General features: G+C 39.9%; 1 protein-coding gene across 1 annotated transcript; it reads right to left on the bottom strand.

Moving 5' to 3' along the window:
• Positions 1-416: 416 nt before the first annotated feature.
• MONOS_2130 (uncharacterized protein) lies at positions 417-17,927 on the bottom strand (the record flags this gene model as incomplete). Its single annotated transcript, XM_067872030.1, has 5 exons — positions 417-17,289; positions 17,385-17,431; positions 17,483-17,607; positions 17,702-17,768; positions 17,841-17,927. 5 exons carry the CDS (start codon positions 17,925-17,927, stop codon positions 771-773), a joined length of 16,845 nt encoding a protein of 5,614 aa, XP_067722550.1. The 3' UTR covers positions 417-770.
• Between the last annotated feature and the right edge of the window lie 396 nt (positions 17,928-18,323).

An 18,323-nucleotide genomic window follows, 5' to 3' on the forward strand; every position in this document is an offset into this window, starting at 1 on the left:
ATGATGAAAACTTTGCGAAGAGTTTTTGTGTCATATAGACTCTCGTTAACAAATTCCAATACAATTCTTTTCTTGAAAAAGTATGTGTGTATTTTGACTTTTTCGTTAATAAATATAAAGATTGTTATTCATTAGGATGTTTTGATTTTTTATTCAAAAAAGATAATCAAAATTAACTTTTTACTTAAAGAAAATTTGTGTAAATAATCAAAGAAGAATATCCCCCAGTTAAAGAAAAAGTACCGTGTTTTAGAACGATGGTATGTGTTTTTGTTTTTTTATAAATATTAAATTCTAAAATTATTATATTTCGTTCCATATACATTGCCATATCAAACACTTTTCCCAAACTTATAATTAAACAACAACAGAAAAAGTTGGTTATAAATTTGTTATTTTTTCATGAAAGCAAAAAATTTGACCAGCATTGTTGAGTTTGAAATTATTTTCTTCTCATAAAAATAATTTCATATTCAATAAATTCATTCAATTAAAGGAAGTGAGCAATGGTTAGTTGCTAAAAATATTAAAATTGTAAGAATTAAAAAAGTTATTAATTATTTTGTAGTTTCATTGACTTTCTTCCAGTTTCATTATACCTCTTTAAATTACTAAGTTATTTAAAATATTATCCTTTGAAAATAACTTTCAGGCACAACGAGCAAAATAATCAAATTCAACAACAATATGAGATGAAAAGAAAAAACACGTACTTTGAAAATATTTCAAAAATATTTCAATAAATGAAAATTACTCAAAAAGAGATAATTTCAAACATCAAATTCTACATCTTTCTCCTTTCCGCAAACTATCTTCCCAAGTAATCTGGATACACGCCTTATCAATAACAAGAAAATGAATGAAAAATCTGACGATGATATAATTGAAGAATTCTTGATGGAAGAAAAACCATAAAGCAAAGAAAGCAAAGAAGAAGCAAAAGGCTGAAGCTTTCCAGATGCGAACGAAGAAAAAGTATCTGCATTAGAACAAGAGCATATAACATTGCAATTGTCCTTGCATACACTTGAACCCTTCAAAGAATCAAGTCTTCCCAAGCTGAACAAAAGAAATCGAAGAAGACAACGAATAGCTTCAGGAGGAAATTGCAACACATAAGTTGAAGAGAAACGGTTAATGATTTGCCTGAGAACAATCTCGAGCCTTGACCAAACAAAATCCTGAAGAAAACTTGCTGCTCTAAACGACGAAGATGAAAAATGACGATGCGACGAAAGATGGAACAAAACAGAAATCGAAAGTCGAGAAGAACGCAGACTCCTTTCCAACAAAGAAAGATGTGTGGGACTTTCAACAAATGCGTTTGTGCGAAGAGAGTTTGCTGTCGTTAACAAAACTGAAGATGCAATTTGAATTAAATAACTCAAAGAAGATCGAAATGCAAGCAATATTGATGGATCTGATTGTCTCATTAAATCAATTTTGAGTGAATCAATGTTACACTTTTCCTCTTTGCTAGGCATATCTTCCTTTTCTTGGATTGAATCCTTCTTTTCATCTTTGTTACGCTTATCACCTGAATGCAATTGTGAGAAACTTATATATGAAGCTGATAAAAGCAACTGCTGATGTGCAAATGAATACAAAATAAATTGTTGAATTTCTCTCTTTCTCCACCAAATCGTTGAAATTGTTGGGAAATCTGGAGATTTCATAAAAAGTGAATACAAATGGAAAGGAAGAGATGCAAATGATGGCTGATATTCTCCGTCTTGATCTTCAATTTCGTCATCTTCGTTTCCACCCCGATGAAATGATCCCTCTTCTTCACTCTTTTCCAGTTCTTCTTTTACAACTTTTCTCTCAAATTCCTGTTTTTGAGGTGAAACTTGCGCGGACAATGGCATTAGAGGAGGCGGGGGAGGAGAAGGCGAAGGTGAAGGAGAGTTGTGTCTCCTGGTGATAAACTCAGAAAGCTTCATTTTTTTGTCTTTTGCACCAACACTTTTCGGTTCAAGCGCAAATGAGACATGCGACGTGGTCGGTGTCTTTCGACCGTCTTCCTTGTCTTTCTCCGCTTCCTTTTCATTCTCCATCAAACTCATTTCTTTATCCACAACCATAAACCCAGATGTAGGCTGCTTCAGTGCAACTGAGCGAAATGACGGAGAAGGAGTAGAACGCGTGGAAGAAGGAAGAGAAACGCTTTGCTCTTCAGTTGATTCTGCCGATAAGGTTGTGATAGCTTTGAGATTTGTAGGCGACGATGACGGAGACCGTAACGAAGGAGAAGAAAGAGAGGACGCAGAAGAAGGAAATGCAGACGAGTGCATAGAAGAGGTGTGATATGGAGGAGGATTTGGAGAAGAAGAGGAAGAAGGAGGAAACAAAGGTTGTGAATTGTTAGAGTGACTGTTTGAAGAAGAGGCAGAAGAAGAAGAAGGATGCAAACGATGCAGATGAAGAAGGTGTTTATGAGAATGATGACGATGAGCTTCTTTTTCCTCTTTATTGCTTTCGTATTTCGGCAGAAATCTTCTTTGTCGCTGAAATGAAGCAGAGACAAATGTTGATTCAGAAGAAGAAGAAGATGGAGAAGAAGAATTCATTTGCTCACTGTCTTCAGATTGAGATGCTTGTGAGTTCGAAGATGAACGAACAGAAAAACTATCTTCCACCGTTTTGCTTTCGTTCCTTTCTCCTTTTCTTTTCTTTGATGTTCTCTTTGATGTTCTATTTTTCACTCTTTTTCTTTCCATTTTAAGAGGGATACACTCGCATTCACTCAACGAATACATATGCCAGTTGTCATCTACCTCGCTAACCCATTCCGTCTCATTCAACATTCGCTCCACGTCTTTCTCTGTTTCTTCATCATACTCAGCAACAATCCCCTTGTTCTCTCTATCTCCCTTCACATTCTTTTCTTTTCTTTGATTCGCGAATTCCTTAAGCGAATTTTGTAAAATATCTGATTTCAATGATGGAACAGATATATTGTCTTGTGAATACTTGTTGTCATCCAAAATACGTGGCTCATCCGTTCTCTCTCTTCCACAACCGATAAAAGTATTCTTGTTCCTTTTTGTGTAATTCAAAACGTTTTCCATTTTGCTCACTTCATCTGCAACATCCTGAAAGAATGAAATGCTTAAATTAACTCTTTCTTTTAGTTCTTTATCATCCATCTTTTCAATCTCATTTTTTTCTTCTCCTTCGTTTCCTTTTTTCTTCTTTCCAGTTAACCTCTCTCTTCTTCTTCTTCTTCTTTCTCTTTGTTTTCTGCCTGCAATTATCCTTCTCTCGTTCTCATGTAATCTTTTTGCTTCTCTCTTCTCTTCTTCCTCTTTGATATCTTCTCCATCTTCAAAAATATTCAATATTTCAATCGGACGGAACAGAGAAGAACAAGAACTCGAATGAACGTGCCGATGATGGTGCTTGCGAAGTGCTCTCGGAATCTCATCGGCTGGCCATTCTTCTCCCGACAGACATTCGTTTACTGATGCGCCCCAATTCGAAGTATTCGAAGCTGACATGGATTTATTGAGCGAACCAAATGCAGAAGTCAAAGGCAAGGAAGCCATTTGCGGTGAAGAAGAAGGCAAAATAAAGTTCTGTTTTGTTTGTTTTTTATTTGGTATCTGAAAGAAAGATAGCTTCTTTTGTTCTGTTTGAAGAACAGTCACAAACGCCATATCAGAAGGATCCGATGAATCAGAGGATTTTTGCAGGTATTGATAGGACGAGGATGAGAAAGAAGGAGAAGGAGGAGACGCTGTGTACATCATCGGGGAACGAGATGAAGAAAGGTTTGAAGCATATTTCTGTACAGACACAGATGTAAGGGCCGAAATGATGTGTGGAAAGACCTCCAAAAAGAAAGATGAAGATGAAGATGAAGCGGATGCTGAAGCCGATAATAATAATGATGATGGAGAAAATGACAGTGAACTTTTCTTCAATGTCAATGCATCCTCTGAAGCGTTTGATGCTGAGTCATTCAACTCAGGCCATGTGCACTTAACAATGCTGTCGCTCAATTGCACCATCTTTTTCAGCATTTCCTGTTTTTCACTCAAAGTCTTTTCTGCTTTGCTCTCATCGTTTTCACATGATAATTCATTCACTTCTTCACTTTCTCTTTCTCTTTCCTCTTCTTTCCCTGTTTCTTTGGTTAATCTTGCCATAAACACAGAAGTCATCAGCAAAGCAGGACCGCACAGGGGATGATGTGGAAGAAGCAGAAACTGATACATTCGCTGCAGGAATTGCGAATAAAACGAAAAAGTTGAAGAAGTTAATGAAGAAACAGAATCTGATCCGAAAAGTGTGGCGAATGGAGAAAAATGAGCCAATAATGTGATAACAGACAAGCACAGTGAAATGAACTTGCAGCACACAAGAAAATGACACAAAAACAACTGACTTTCAAGATGTGGATACGATAAAGCAACAACTGGACGTGATGAAAATGGTAAATGCTTTGATGTTGACCTTCGAGAAGTTTTCGAAGAAGACTTCTCAGTTATGTTTTCATTTGCAGCTTCAGTTTTATCGATCAAATCTCTTCTATAGTCTTCATTTCCTTCCTCCTCCTCCCACTCTTCACTCACTCTCTGTTTTGCTCCGACCTTTTCTTCAAAAGATGGGACAGATAGAATATCTTTCCATTCCTTTGCCTGATGCAAATGCTCAACAGAAACAAGAGTTAACAACCCAAAGTCAAGAAGCATCAGAAGAGCAGCAAAAGAAGTCGAGAAAATGCGGTTGAGAGCAGAATCAGAAAAGAACGAAGCAGAAAGGTTAGATAAATTGGAAGATAATATCGTATCACAGCTCTGAATTCCACTCACAAACTCTTCTTCTTTTGTTCCAAAAGGCGAATCAAACATAAAATGATCAGAATCAAATTGAGAAGAAAGAGACTGATATGGTGGACAATCTACAGGAACAGTTGAACTACTGCTGTAGAAAGCATAAAGAGTGGAATGGAGAATGATGTGGAAAGCAGAAAGATGCAGGAAAGGCAAACGAATGCGTTTGGTGTCATTGACAAAGTTTGATTTCAGTTGAGAAGGGATTATCAGCGAGGAAGAAATGGCAGGGAAGAGAGAAGTGGAAAAGACAGAAGGAGATATCAATGGAACTGGTGTTGATGGACTGGAAGGTGAAGAAGAAGAAGAAGAAGAAGATGCAGCTGACAATACGGAAGAGTGCAAAGAAGTCAACGAGGAAGGAGGTAACGGAGCTGAGATGCTTGGGGAAGAAGAAGGAGATGGATAAGGTGAAGAAGACAGTGAAGGAATAAGAGAATGCAGATGATGCTCAACGAGAAGGGAAGAAGTAGAGTTTCCAAGAGAAGAAGCGGTGACGTTCACAAGCATTGAAGAAGGAGGAAGAGGAACATCAGATCCAGTGACTGGATCAACACTTGAGGTGCACGGGTTTGAAAATGAGTACAAGGAAGAAAAAGATGTTGATTGAGAAGGGTTATTCAAAGAAGAGTATTGAAGTGTGGCAAAATGGAGAGGAGGAATAGAAAGTGCAGAGAGAGCTGAAATAACAACAAGACCACAAATAGAATCAACGCTCGTCAGTTTTGGATGAGGATTCTCTCCTTCCCATTCAGATGAGTTTGAGAGGAATGAAGATGCAGAGGAAGTCAAAAGTTTCGATGACAATGGAAGATCATTAGAATCAGAACTTTGAATGTGTTCAACCTCAACTTCATCTTCTTTCTTTTCCATTTTTCCATTTTCACTTGTTCTTTCTTTGCTCATCATTAAACATTTTCGACTTTTCATTTCTAGGATGTCTTTCTCTTCTTCTGTTCCATCAGACTCAATCGAATCACAAATATTCAGCCCTTTGCCCCAGTCTCCCTCTTCTTCACCTTCTCCTCCATTTCCACTCCCATTCTTCTCTTTCTCTTCCATTCCCCTCAATTCTTTCTCATATTCTTCTTCTTCTTCCTCTTCATCTTCGTCTTCAATCCGATTGATTCTATGCGAATAGTCCGAGAACGCTTCCTGTTGGCTGCTCAGATCTTTGAACAAACCGACTGTTCTGAACGAATGAGGAGAGAGAAACAGAAGAGGATTGATAAGAGAAGGCGAAAGACGAAGAAAAGGCAGTGAAAATTGGGTCGGAGAAAGCGAATGAATACTCGGATTGACACTGGATGAGACAGAAGAAGGAGAAGGAGAAGAGAAAAGATGACGGCAAGATGAAATAAAGAAAGGGGAAGGAGGAGGATGAGGATAAGTAGATGGAACAAGAGTGCGACAGTAATAGCGAAGAACAGAAATCGGAGGATACGATGAAGAAGACAAAGAAGAAGGAGATTGGGAAGGAGACGGAAGAGGAGCAAATGCTGGTTTGTTTGAAGGCATAACAGAAGGCTTTTTGATTGTGTTATAAGAAGTGAAGGAAGAAGGATTAACAGGATATGCATATGCAGAAGACGAAAGAGACACATCTTTTTCTTTCTTGAAATCTTTATTAACTTCAGTTTCACATACTGTTTTTTCATCTTCTTGTTCTTTTTCTGATCTCTTTTCCTTCTTTTCAAAACAATTTTCTTTTTCTCTTTTTTCTTCTTCCTCTTTCAACTTCTCAGCCATCAGACAATAATTCACAGCAGATGGATTGCGCGGAGTCCAGAGAAGAAGCAGAAATGCCAAATGGATAGCTTTTTGATGAGTCAGCGCGCAAAGAGAACATGAAGGATTCAAAAGTGGAAGAGGAAACTGCACAGGAACTGGGGAAGAAGAAGAGGAGGAGGAAGAAGAAATGGAGGAAAGTTGACTGTTAGGAGCAGGAAGAGGAGGAGGTGGAGGTGGAGGGAATGAACGAGGGGTTGCTGATTCAGATTGTTTTGATGAAGACAACTCAGATGAAGTTGAAGGAGAATCAGCAAAAGGAGACGAAGGAAGGTATTTTGAGAGTGCATCAGAGAAAATGGTGGAAAGATGAGAAAGTGCCACGAACGGAGAGGAAGAAAGAGATGAAGATGAAGAGGAAGAGGAAGAAGAAGATGAAGAACTGAAAGAAGACAAAGATGAAGTTGATACCGATAGTGAGTTGACAGAAGGCAAAGCCAATGCAGCAGACAAAGGAGCCAGTGAAGAAGCTGAGAGAGTTGATGGAAGAGAAGACACAGAAATAACAGACTCATCATGCTTGCACCTGAAGCAGGAACAACAGAACACGCAAATCACATCCCAGCACATCTGCCACATTTCAGAGGCAAACAAGAAAAGAGTGGATGAAACAGAAGAAGATGATCCATCTGATTCAGAAAGCGTCTCAGAAAACAACTCATCGGTTTCATTTTCTTTGAAATTCGACGAAAATTCGTTCCTTTCAAGCTTTGTTGGTTCATCGCTTTGCGGAGAAAGTGCCTCATCCAAATCATTTTCATTTTCTTCATCCTTTTTGCATTCCTTCTTGCTTTTCTTTTTCCTGTTCAAATGTCTCCTCATCTTTTCTCCCTCTTCTTTCATTTTCTGCCATGCCACTTCCATTATTCTGCTAACTGCATCAATTCCGGCTGTTGCTACTTCTTCCTTCCCAAATATCAGAATATTCAACAAAAACGCTGTCAAAACAGGGCGAAGTGAAGAAGAAGAAGAAGAGGGAGAGGAAGAAGAAGACAAACGAGATGAGGAAATTGATGAAGAGGCAGTTGAAGGAATAAATTCTTGTTCCGTTTTGAGTTGTTCTGAGTTTGTTACATCTTCTTTTTCAGCCAAGTTGATGATCGATGGATGGATAGGTGATATAGATTCCATTTCAGGCAAATCGCTCTTATCTTTCGACTCTTTCTCCTTTTCATCCTCTTCTCTTTTCTTCCTTCTTCTTTCTTTTCCTTCTTCCCTCGCAAAAGAACTGATAAAACAGCATAGAAGCTCCACTGATGTCTGTGTAACAAGAACAAGCGATTCTTCCCATTGCTTTTGCGGTGTGTTGCGAGTATGGTGCATCAGAACACCAGAGGAAGAAGAAGAAGATGATGATAACGAAGAAGAAGAAGATGTTGATGAAGAAGAACGATAGAATTGAGAGGAAGAAGCAGAGGGAGGAGGAGGAAGAGAAAGCGTTGGAGGAATCAAAGAAGCATAAGAAGAGCCAGGCGAAGGCGATGAATTTGCAGGTGAAGAATCGTTCTTCATCAAATGTGCACTTTCAACCTCCATCCACATTGCCTGTGCAGTTGGCAACAGATACTCTGCCACAACAGAAGAAGCAAGAGAAGAAAGAGAAAAGAACCAGCGATGCGACGAGAGAAGAGAAGAAAGCGAATGAAGCGCCGCTGTCCGCACTTCCACTCGCGTGTCCAGCGAAAGAGAAGTCAACTTTTCAATGATCAGAGAAAGGGATGGGCGGATAGAAGCTAACGTGGGGCAAACAAAATGAGAAGATGAAGTGTCAAATGAAGGCTTCTTTGGCAATTCGTCTCTTTTCGTGTTCTTCTCGTTGTTTTCTATATCCATCATGTTCTTGTCTCTTCCTGATTTCTCAAATGTTATTGTTGGCTGCCTCACTTTCACTCTTCCCAAAAATGCTTTCTTCTCCTCCCAACATATCCTGCACAGACAAACAGGCTTTTCCCTCACAACTTCCCCTTCAAACACGACCAACTCGTCGTCTGCAATTGAGGCTGAAGAATACACAGAAACGGATGAGGATGAGGATGAATGTGAATGTGTTTGTGTGAGTGAGTAGAATCCTTCCACCATTGCTTTCTCTTCTTCGTCTCTCCAAAGATTTTGATATTCAAATTCTTCATCAAACACGTCATTGAATTCATTCACCCTCTCCTCTTCATCTGTCTCTTCTTTCTCTTTTCCATCTCCTTTTCTACTGAATCTTTTGTTCCTTTCTCTCCTCCTCCACTTCTTCTGCTTCATCTTCCATTCTTCATGCTTCTCCCCAACTTTCACCAGAATGTCTGCAATTTCCCAGATGTATTCGATCGACGAAAGCGACAAGTTCAAACTTGTTTTTTGCTTTGCAAACTGGAAAAGATGTTCAGAAAGAAGCAAAAGCGATGAAAGAGAAAGAGATGAAGAAGAAGTGATTGGAGAAGAAGGCAGAAAAGACAAAGTTGAACGAGAAGAACGAAACTGCCTCGAACACAAAGAAATTGAATCAGATTGTCTTTTAACTGAAGCTAACTGAGAAGATGAAGAAGATTTTCCATTCAAAGTTTTCTTTAAATTAAACGGAGCAGGCAATGAACTGAGATACATCAGGGGAGTGGAGGAAACAAATGTCGAAGTGGATGAATTCTCCAAAATCGACTGAATAATTCGAAACAGCAGCGGATAATGGCTTGTTCTGTTGGACGAAATCGCAGATGGAGATGCAGGCAAAGCAGAAAACGCAGAAGAAGAACAGAATTCAATCGGAGCAAGCGAGCGGATGATGATTGGCCAGTCGATTTCAGCCGTCAAGTAAAAAGACCACGACGACAGAAACGTGAAGAATGAGGAGCATATTCGCTTTTTCACGTCTTCAAACGGAGAAGACAAAAACACATAGAACAATGAAGTCAGCAGGCTTGTAATACATCTGTGTGTGAAAAGAAATGGTGGCAAGAACGTTCGTTCGATCGCTTTTACAATCATTTTTTTGGTCTTTGTATATTTCTGTGAGCTTTCATTCTTTTCATTCGTTGAAAAAACGCTTCCTACTTTTTCATTTGAATCACTCTTTCTTTCTTCCTCCTTTTCGACTTGACTTTTGTATCTCTCTTTGTCTTTATATTCGTTTTTGTCGTCTTTCCCAAAGAAACATATGCACACCTCATCAAAATTCATGTACTTTCTCTTTTCTCCTTCGTCTCCCACTTCTTCCATTTCTTTCCTTCTTTCTTCAAAATCATACAACTCCGGTGGTATTGTTGGTATTATCAGTCCTCCTGTTTCTTCATCTCCAATTATTTCATTCAACTTTTCCTCCTCCTCCTTCTCCGCTTCTGTTTCATCCTTTTTCTTCTTTTCCTTCTCCTTCTCCTTCGCCTCCTCCTTTTCCTTCCTCAGCTTCATTTCTCTTCTTTCAATCATTTCTTCTGTCCATCTCACCATCCCATCTCCTGCCTCGTAATACAGAAACAAAGAAAGAAGATACAAAAACGCCTCCACTGCAATTGCCCTCACTTCCTCACACGCAGAAAATAACAGTCGAAACAGCAGCGGAAGAACAAGAAGCTGAAGGAATGACTCCGTTCTGTAGATGTTCAACCGAACCACATCCAACAACTGCAGAAATGGAAGGGCATATGGAAGAAGAGAGAGAGGAGTCAAGGAAAGCGGAATGTCAGGGAGGAGAAGAAGAGGAGAAAGAGAAAGAACAGATTGAGAGTTGTTGTTTTCATCTTCGCAAATAACATTTCGAAGCATTCCAATAGATGAACTTGATACAAAAGAAGAAGAAGATGATGATGAAGATAAAGAAGAAGAAGTTATCTTTGCAAATTTTGAGGGAGTTGTTATCTGATGCACAACAGAAGCAGGCGACGAAGGGAATGCCGAAGCAGATGAATGATACAAAAGAGAAACCGAAGGAGAAGACGAAAGACTATCTGCAAAAGCTGAAGAGATCGGCTCTGGCACAGAAAGAGGGAGGCACAGCTGATCGCAATTTGACGGTGAGCAAACAAATGCTGCTGTTGAAGACGAATTAAATGAGATTTTGCAGATTAGAACAGAAGGCGATGGCTTGACTGTTCCATCTCCTTCTTCCCCTTTGAATGGAAGGCCAAAATGATTTGTCTTCATTGTGCTCTGCTGCAGCTGATAGGATGAATATGGTGTCATTGAAATAGAAGCAGAAGCAGAAGAGGATGAAGACGATGTGGAAAGTGAAGAAGGTGTAGCTGAAGACGAAAGATTGTGTGGAGTGAACATTTTCTTTGTGCTCTGGTTCAGAATTCCAATGTGCTTTTCAGATCGATCGATCGAAGGTGTAGACAATGCAGAAGAAGAAGAAGATGATGATGAAGCAACCACAACTGGTGAATGAATGTTTGCCACAGCCAAATTTGACTGGACAAGCGAAGGAGTCGAAGGTGATTGGATCATCGAGGCAGACGAAAGAGCAGAAGGAAGAGGAGAGGAAAGAGCTGAAGCCGGAGAAGACAAAGAAGCAGGAGAGCCAGCTGCCACGTGTGGAGGCGGAGGAAACGATCTTTTGAAGGGTTTTGCATCTTTGCTTTTCTGCTGCTCATCCAAAGCAGTGCTCTTTCTTTCTTTCTCTTTCTCTTTCTCTTTCTCTTTCTCCTTCCTCTTCTCTCTGTCCAGCTTCCTCCTCATTTGAACGACCATTCTGTGAGCTTCCAGCGCAAACAGGAACAAGCGATAGTCAGAAGGAGGCACCAAAAACGAAGGAGATAGAATGTGTCGGAAATCAGGTGACGACAAAGAGGAAGAGGAGGATGAGGAACATGAAGAAAGAGAGGAAGAAGAGGAAGAAGAAGGAGAATAAAGAAGTGACAAATACTCTTTCTCTTTCTCCTTTTCACTCTCTTTGTCTTTCTCCTTTTCTTTCTCTCTTTCCTTCTCTTTTTCTCTTTCTCTTTCTCTCTCCTTCTCTCTTTCCCTTTCTTTTTCCTTTTCTTTCTCCTTCTCTTTCTCTCGCACAATCCCAAATGCAGTCAGCGATCCTTCCGCTGCTTCTGCAAGTGCCGAAGCAAACATCACAACAGACGGAAGAGGCAACGCACGAGAATCAGCCAAAAGCCATGCAAAATGTGTCAGAAGCGACAAAACTTCGCAAGTTGGAGCAGAAAAGAGAGAGGCAGAAGAGTTGACGAGTGGCGAGCACATGCGAGAAGGAGAGGAAGTGAGCGGAAATGGATAGAAACCCGTCTGACAGAACACGTTTTTCTCAGTCTCTGAGAAGAGAAGCAAAATGATGTTCCAGCAAGACGCCGGAAGCGAAGAGCAATGCTTTCGGATGATGGTGAACAGACACTCGAAGGCAAGTGAATGAGACGTGTTGAACATGAACGGAGGGAACAGTGAAGAAGAGTCTGTGTTCCACAGCTTCTGCTGCCTACCCAAAGCAATCAACGAGTTGGCTTCACATTTGGCTCGTTCTTCATCAAAAACTGTTATTGAATTGTCTTCTTCTGATGAATTTTGCTGCTCATCGACTTCTTCTATTTGTCTCAATTCTTCTTTTTCATCGTCTTTTCTGTTGTTTTCTTTTCTTTTCTCTTCCATCACGTTCTTCCTTCTCTGCAAAACAGACGAAGCAGAAGAAGGAGAAGAAGAGGCAGAAGAAGAGGCAGACGTTCCAAGCGGAGCAAACATCGACTGCATTGGCTCAGCCCCAGTTTTCGCCAAGTTCTCATTCTCTTCCTCGCTCACATCAGCCACAGCTGCTGCTGAAGACACAACCAAACCCCACCGCAGCTGAGGAGTGTTCCACACACGGAAAGAAGAAGGTAAGCAAACAGAGGCAATTGAATGGACACAGGCAGTGAGGAGCAAAGGGAGGTCGTAGTTGATGCAGCAGATGCACAGCGAATAGAGATGAGAGAGAGAAACAATGAGGAGATTGTCATTCACACCAGAAATGCTGCTCAGGTTCAGAGAGCTTTGGGAAGAGGAGTTGGAGGATATTCCCATCAAATTGCTGACATTCCCAGAAAGAGAAGAGGAAGAAGAAGAGGAAGAAGAGGATGAGGAAGAGGAAGAAGTCAAAGATGATGAAGATTGGGATGATTGAGAATTAGAAGCAGAGGATGAGGAAGAGAAAGAGGCAAAAGTGATGTTGTGCTGAGTGAGATAAAGCGAAAGATAAGAAATGCCATGAAGAAGAGTCGGAATGACACGAATGAGAAGACGGCGATCAAAAGAGAATGACAAAGAGGAAGAGTATGCATGAAATGAAGAGGAAGAGGAAGAGGAAGTTAAAGAGGAGGAAGAAGATGATGATGAGAAAGATGAAGGAATAATACTCTTCAATGGTTGTTCGTTATCATCTTCGTTTTCTTCGTTTACTTCTTCTTCTTCTTCTTCAATTCGAGTTTTAATTTTCGCTTTTTTGCTTGAAGATGCAATGACACATACACTTTTCACTGCGCAAAACAAAGCATCAATTGCAGTCTTTAACAATAACTCGTCAACAGAAGATGAGGCAGAAGAAGAGGAAGAGGAAGAAGAGGAGGAGGAAGAGGAAGAAGAAGATGACTGAAATGAAGTTGAAGTCAAAGGATCATATTGTGAATCATAAGGACGATAAAACGAAGGCTTAAGAGAATTTGAAGGAAGTGAGCCGAAAGAAGAAGAAGAAAGCAAAGAAGAGCTTGAAGAAGAAGAAGAAGAAGATGATGATGATGATTGAGCAGATGATGATGAAAATGGAGTAAGCGATGGCAGATTCATAGAAGAAGGAGAAGATGATGACGAAGAAGACGATGAGGAAGACGAAGATGAATTGGAAGAAGAAGAAGAAGAGGACGAAGAGGATGAAAGAGAAGTTGAGTTTATTCCGCTGTTGACAAAGCCATCAGCTGGCAGATAATGCAGAAGTGTTCTGACAGGCGCAGCAAACAACTCGAGAAAGACAGAAGAAGGAAGAAGAGAAGGCTGCTTAGAATGAGAGCGAAGATGAGAATTGAGTGAATAGGAAGAAGGAGAAAAGGAAGGAGTGGATGAAAATGAAGAAGAAGAGGAAGAAGAGGAAGAAGAAGAAGAAGAAGAGGAGGAGGAGGAAGGAGAAGCGTGATGTGGATGATTTGCGTTGTATGAATGGAAAGTGAATGGCGGATGCAGAGAGAAAAAGGGAAGAAACGAAACAGCACGAAAGATCAACTGAGGTGAAATGATACTTTGAGGGGTTGATGATGATGAAGATGAAGATGAAGAAGGAGGAGGATGAGGAAGAGGAAGAGGAAGTGATTGCAGTGTCTGGGAGGAAGAAGAAGAAGAAGAAGAGGTGTTTGATTGAGAAACAGTTGAGGTGAAAGGCGACGCATTCAAAGAAGCAGGTGAAGGAGTGATGATTTGCATGATGTGCTTCACTTCTTTGTTTTCTGCCACTTTTGAGCTGACAAATGGATGAGGCAGAAAAGAAGAAGAAGGCGAATTGTCAACAGCTTCGTTTGAGAAGTCAACAACCATCCCTTCTTTGATGCTTTTGTCTTGTTCAATTTCCTTCTCTTTCTCTTTCTCTTTCTCTTTTTCTTTTTCCTTCTTCTCATCCATCATTCGAATCATCTTTTCCCTCATTTTTATTTCTCTTGCCTCTATTTGCTTTGATATTTCTTCTTCTTTCCCATTTCCTTCTCTCTCTGTTCTTCCTTCTTCTGTTCCATTCACTTTACTCTCTTCAATTCCCAATGGTTCAGGAACTTGTTCTTCTTCATCAATTTTTGCTTCTCCTTCTTTGCTCTCAGATGATTGTTGATTTGTTTCATCTTTCATTTTTGCTTCTTCGTCTATCTCCTCTTTCTCTTCCTTTCCACTTTTCAATTCCGCATCTTTAATCTCTCTTTCCCTCTTTCTTCTCTCCTCCTCCTTCTCTCTTTCTCTCTCTCTCCTCCTCCTCCTCTCCTTCCACCTCCTCCATTCCTCCACAAACACTCCTTCATCCTCCTCCACTCCCTCGTCGTTCTGCTCAAACAGCACAAAAAAGCTCCTCAAAAGAAACGGGAACGACAGAATGCTCCGCAAACACCGCATCGCCACCATCTTCTCCGCCGTCTCGTTCGAATAGCACATCGAAGAGAGCACAGAAAGAAGCATGCAGCATTCAATGGGGAGCAAGTCTGCGAGATGGGCAGTGATGAGAAAAGTGATGTTTGCAACGTGCTGAAGTGCCTCGCTTTCTTTGGCTGAAGCAGAAGGAAGAGAGGAGACACGGATGATGCGCTTGGTGGATGTGAAGGAAGGAACAGAAATGGAAGAAGAGGAAGAGGATGAGGAAGAAGAAGAAGAAGAAGAAGAAGAGGAAGAAGAAGATAATGATGAAACTGAAGCAGAAAGAGGAGAAAGAGATGATGAAGCGATTGCCTGCATGTTCAGTAAGTGAGAATCTTCCAATGAGAAATACGAAGGGAAGTGATAACATTGCTCCATTGAAGCAATATTTTCCTCGGAAAGCAGAGAAAAATGATGAGTTGAGGCAAAAGAAGTTCGAAATCCTTTTCTCAAGGCGAGTTCTTCTGTCTTGTTTGTTTTGTTTGTTTTGTTTGTCTTGTAAGCTTTGCTGTTAATATCTTTGCCTTTTGTTATTTTTTCTGTGTCCAGTTGCTCTCTTCTCTTCACAAAGATCTGCTCCAAATATTTGATTGGGGAATATGGAAAAGCCAGCTTGGAGGAAGAAGAGCGCAAAAGAGGCAGTTTCTCCGCGGAGATAAACGGAAACGGATGATGAATGTGGAGTGGATGGAGATGGAGCATCGAAGCAGAGGGAGAGGAAGACAATGCAGAGGAAGAAGAAGAAGAAGAGGAGGAGGAAGAAGAAGAAGAAGAACTGGAAGAAGAGTGAAGAAGCGGAGAAGCAGATAAGCCAGGCAATGATTGAGAAGACAGATTGGATGAGGAGGAATACGAGGAAGAGGTCAAATATGCGAGCGAGGAAGGCGGATGGATGTCGATTCCAGCCAAAAACGAGTCTGAAACAGAAAGAGAAGCAAGCCGCCCCAAAAACAGCGAGGAGACAGACAAGTTTTGGATGAGCTGGTCTTCGGAAAAGGGGAGTTCTCTATTTGACGAAGAAGAAGAGGAAGAAAAGGAGGAAGAGGAGGAGAGGGAGGAGGATGAGAAGAAAGTTGACAAAAGAGAAGAACTTTTGACACTCGACACATTCGAGCGAAGAGAAGATAATGTTTCATTTTTCTTGTTTTCTGATTGTTTTGATTCTTTCTTGTCTTCTTTAAGTTTCTCATTTTCCTTCTCTTTGTTATTATCATTCACTTCTTTTGTCTTCTTTTCCTCCTTCTGTCTTTCATCATCTTCTTCCTCTTCCATCTTCTGCATGTTCCTTTCCCACACTTCATCAGAGGCATCCCAAATGTTTCTTTCTCTGATCTCTTTCTTTCCTCTCAGCATCTGCTCCAAAATGTTAATGTGCTTCTTTTCCTTCTTTTCGTCGACCGAAACAAACAAAGTGGATGAATTGGGCATAGTTTGCGAAGGCTGGCTTTGAATGGAAGAGGAAGTGGAATAAGACGAATACGATGAAGCAGATGATGATGATGATGGATAAGACACAAAAGAAGAAGAAGAAGCAGACGTTGATTGCATTGCCTGGGAATAAGAAGTCGAAGGATAAGCCGATGCATTCAACGACTCCAATGAGAAGCAAGAGAGTGAAGACAGCTGGCTTGCAATGAATCCACATCTCTTCTGTACCGCCCGCCAGTAATGTGGATGCACCGAGCAGCAGTCAAGAAGCATGGGAATCAGCTTCTGCTGGAAAAGAGAGAGGAAATAAGAGCGGAGCGGAGAATTTCGCACGGCCAGGAAGAATGCTGGGGTCAAAAGAGACTCCAGCAGCTCCCAGCCCAAAGTGCCTTTGAAAGGCTCGGCTTTGAAATAGAAGGATGTGAATGAAGAATTGGAAGAAGAAGATGATGATAAGGAAGAAGAAGAAGAGGACGATGATGATGATGATGATGATGTGGAGGAAAATGAGGAGAAAGAAGAAGATGGCAAAGAAGCGAATGATGAGAAGGAAGATAAAGATGCAGGTGATGAAGAAGAAGACGATGAAGAAAGAGGATCGCCTCCGATGATGCTTTGCAAATGGAGTGGATAATTGCCTCCAGAAAGCATATCCACAACCTCAGAAAGCACAACAAAGCAGCTCCAACTATTTTCTGCCATGGCAGAAGGAGAAGAGGAGGAAGAAGAAGAGGAAGAGGAAGATGATGTGGATGATGACGACGACGATGATGAAGTTGGCATACCCTTGAGTGCAGGAGGAGGTGGAGGTGGTTTGGGGAACTTGCTTGATGCTGGCGAAGAGGAAGACGCTGAAGAAGACGGCTGTTTTGCTGGAGTACTGACACTATGCTGTGTCGACGTTGACAGAGGAGGCAAAGAAGTCTGAGAAGAAGATGTTGATTGAGAAGAGTTTGGAGAAGCCAAAACAGAAGATGTAAATTGCTCGCAAATAGACAATGTAATATGTCTTACAGAAGCAACAGCAAAATGACTGATCTTTTGAGACTTACTGTTCACATATCGAAACGGATAGCATAAAATCTTGCTAAGATCTTTTCCAGACACTTTGTTTGGTGGAGTAATGCATCCTTGACAAATTTGAAGAATATGTTGCACGATCGTCTCATCTGCAGAATGCTCTCTAATTGCAGTGTGCGAAATAAATTGCAATTATGTTTTAACAATAATTTTGTACAAAATTTTTAATTTCTGCAAAAAAAAATAATAAAAAAATACTTTAAAATTTCATCGAACACTGATGGAATTGAAAGTGACATTGATGACTATATTCAAGTCCAGAAACATTAGCTGATATAAAATGAAACAATGCAAACTATTGAAACAACACCAATTGACACCAGATATTTCAAGAGTTCAAGAGCAGGAATTAACGTTTTCTGTTTGTTAATCTTCATAGCCTCGACCAAAATTGGCAAAATTAATGTATCGCTGCTAAGTTCTATTCAAATAAACCAACATCATGATATATTATAGAAAATAATAAAAAATCGATTAGGTTTTGAAAAGGCAATAATCTTTAATGAAAAACATACCACTCAGAACTTTTGAGTCATTTTTTTGGTTCAGCAATTTGACAAACTCCATTGCCAATCTTATTCGCTTTTGAAGGTTAAAAAATAAAAATTGCAATAAATATGACTTTAAACGTGAAAAAATGAAAGATAATCCAACCGCCTTCAATGATTCTTCCTTTCTCCCAATGCTTTGAGACAATTTATCGAAATGAGACAAAATTTGTGTTGCAATGGAAGATGTCATTGAAAAACTCTTGAAAAATCACAAAAATAGGCTGATGGTATTTTTGATCTCTGACAACAAAATGGAACCACAAATAAATAGGTTCAAAAGACATATTGAATGTAAAATATGCATTTTTCAAGCATTGATGTCATTTTGGAAAAAGTATCCTTCGATATTACAATTTCTCCGTTGTTTTTTTATGTTTCGTTTTATTTTATTTAAAAAAAAACTCTATTAACAAAATAAAAATTTGTAGAAAGATAACTTTTATAAACTTAAAAATTCTTTTTTTAAAATCAATCCAAAATTATGACATGAACGTTTTATTTTTTGAACTCATGTTTGAAGTTGATTGTTTTAAAAAAAATTATAACCAAATTGATATTTTTAATTAATTGTAAATCCTTTTTAGTC

This window comes from Monocercomonoides exilis (assembly GCF_001643675.1).
Source record: "Monocercomonoides exilis strain PA203 chromosome Unknown scaffold41-876177, whole genome shotgun sequence".
In the NCBI taxonomy this organism is placed as follows: domain Eukaryota; phylum Preaxostyla; order Oxymonadida; family Polymastigidae; genus Monocercomonoides; species Monocercomonoides exilis.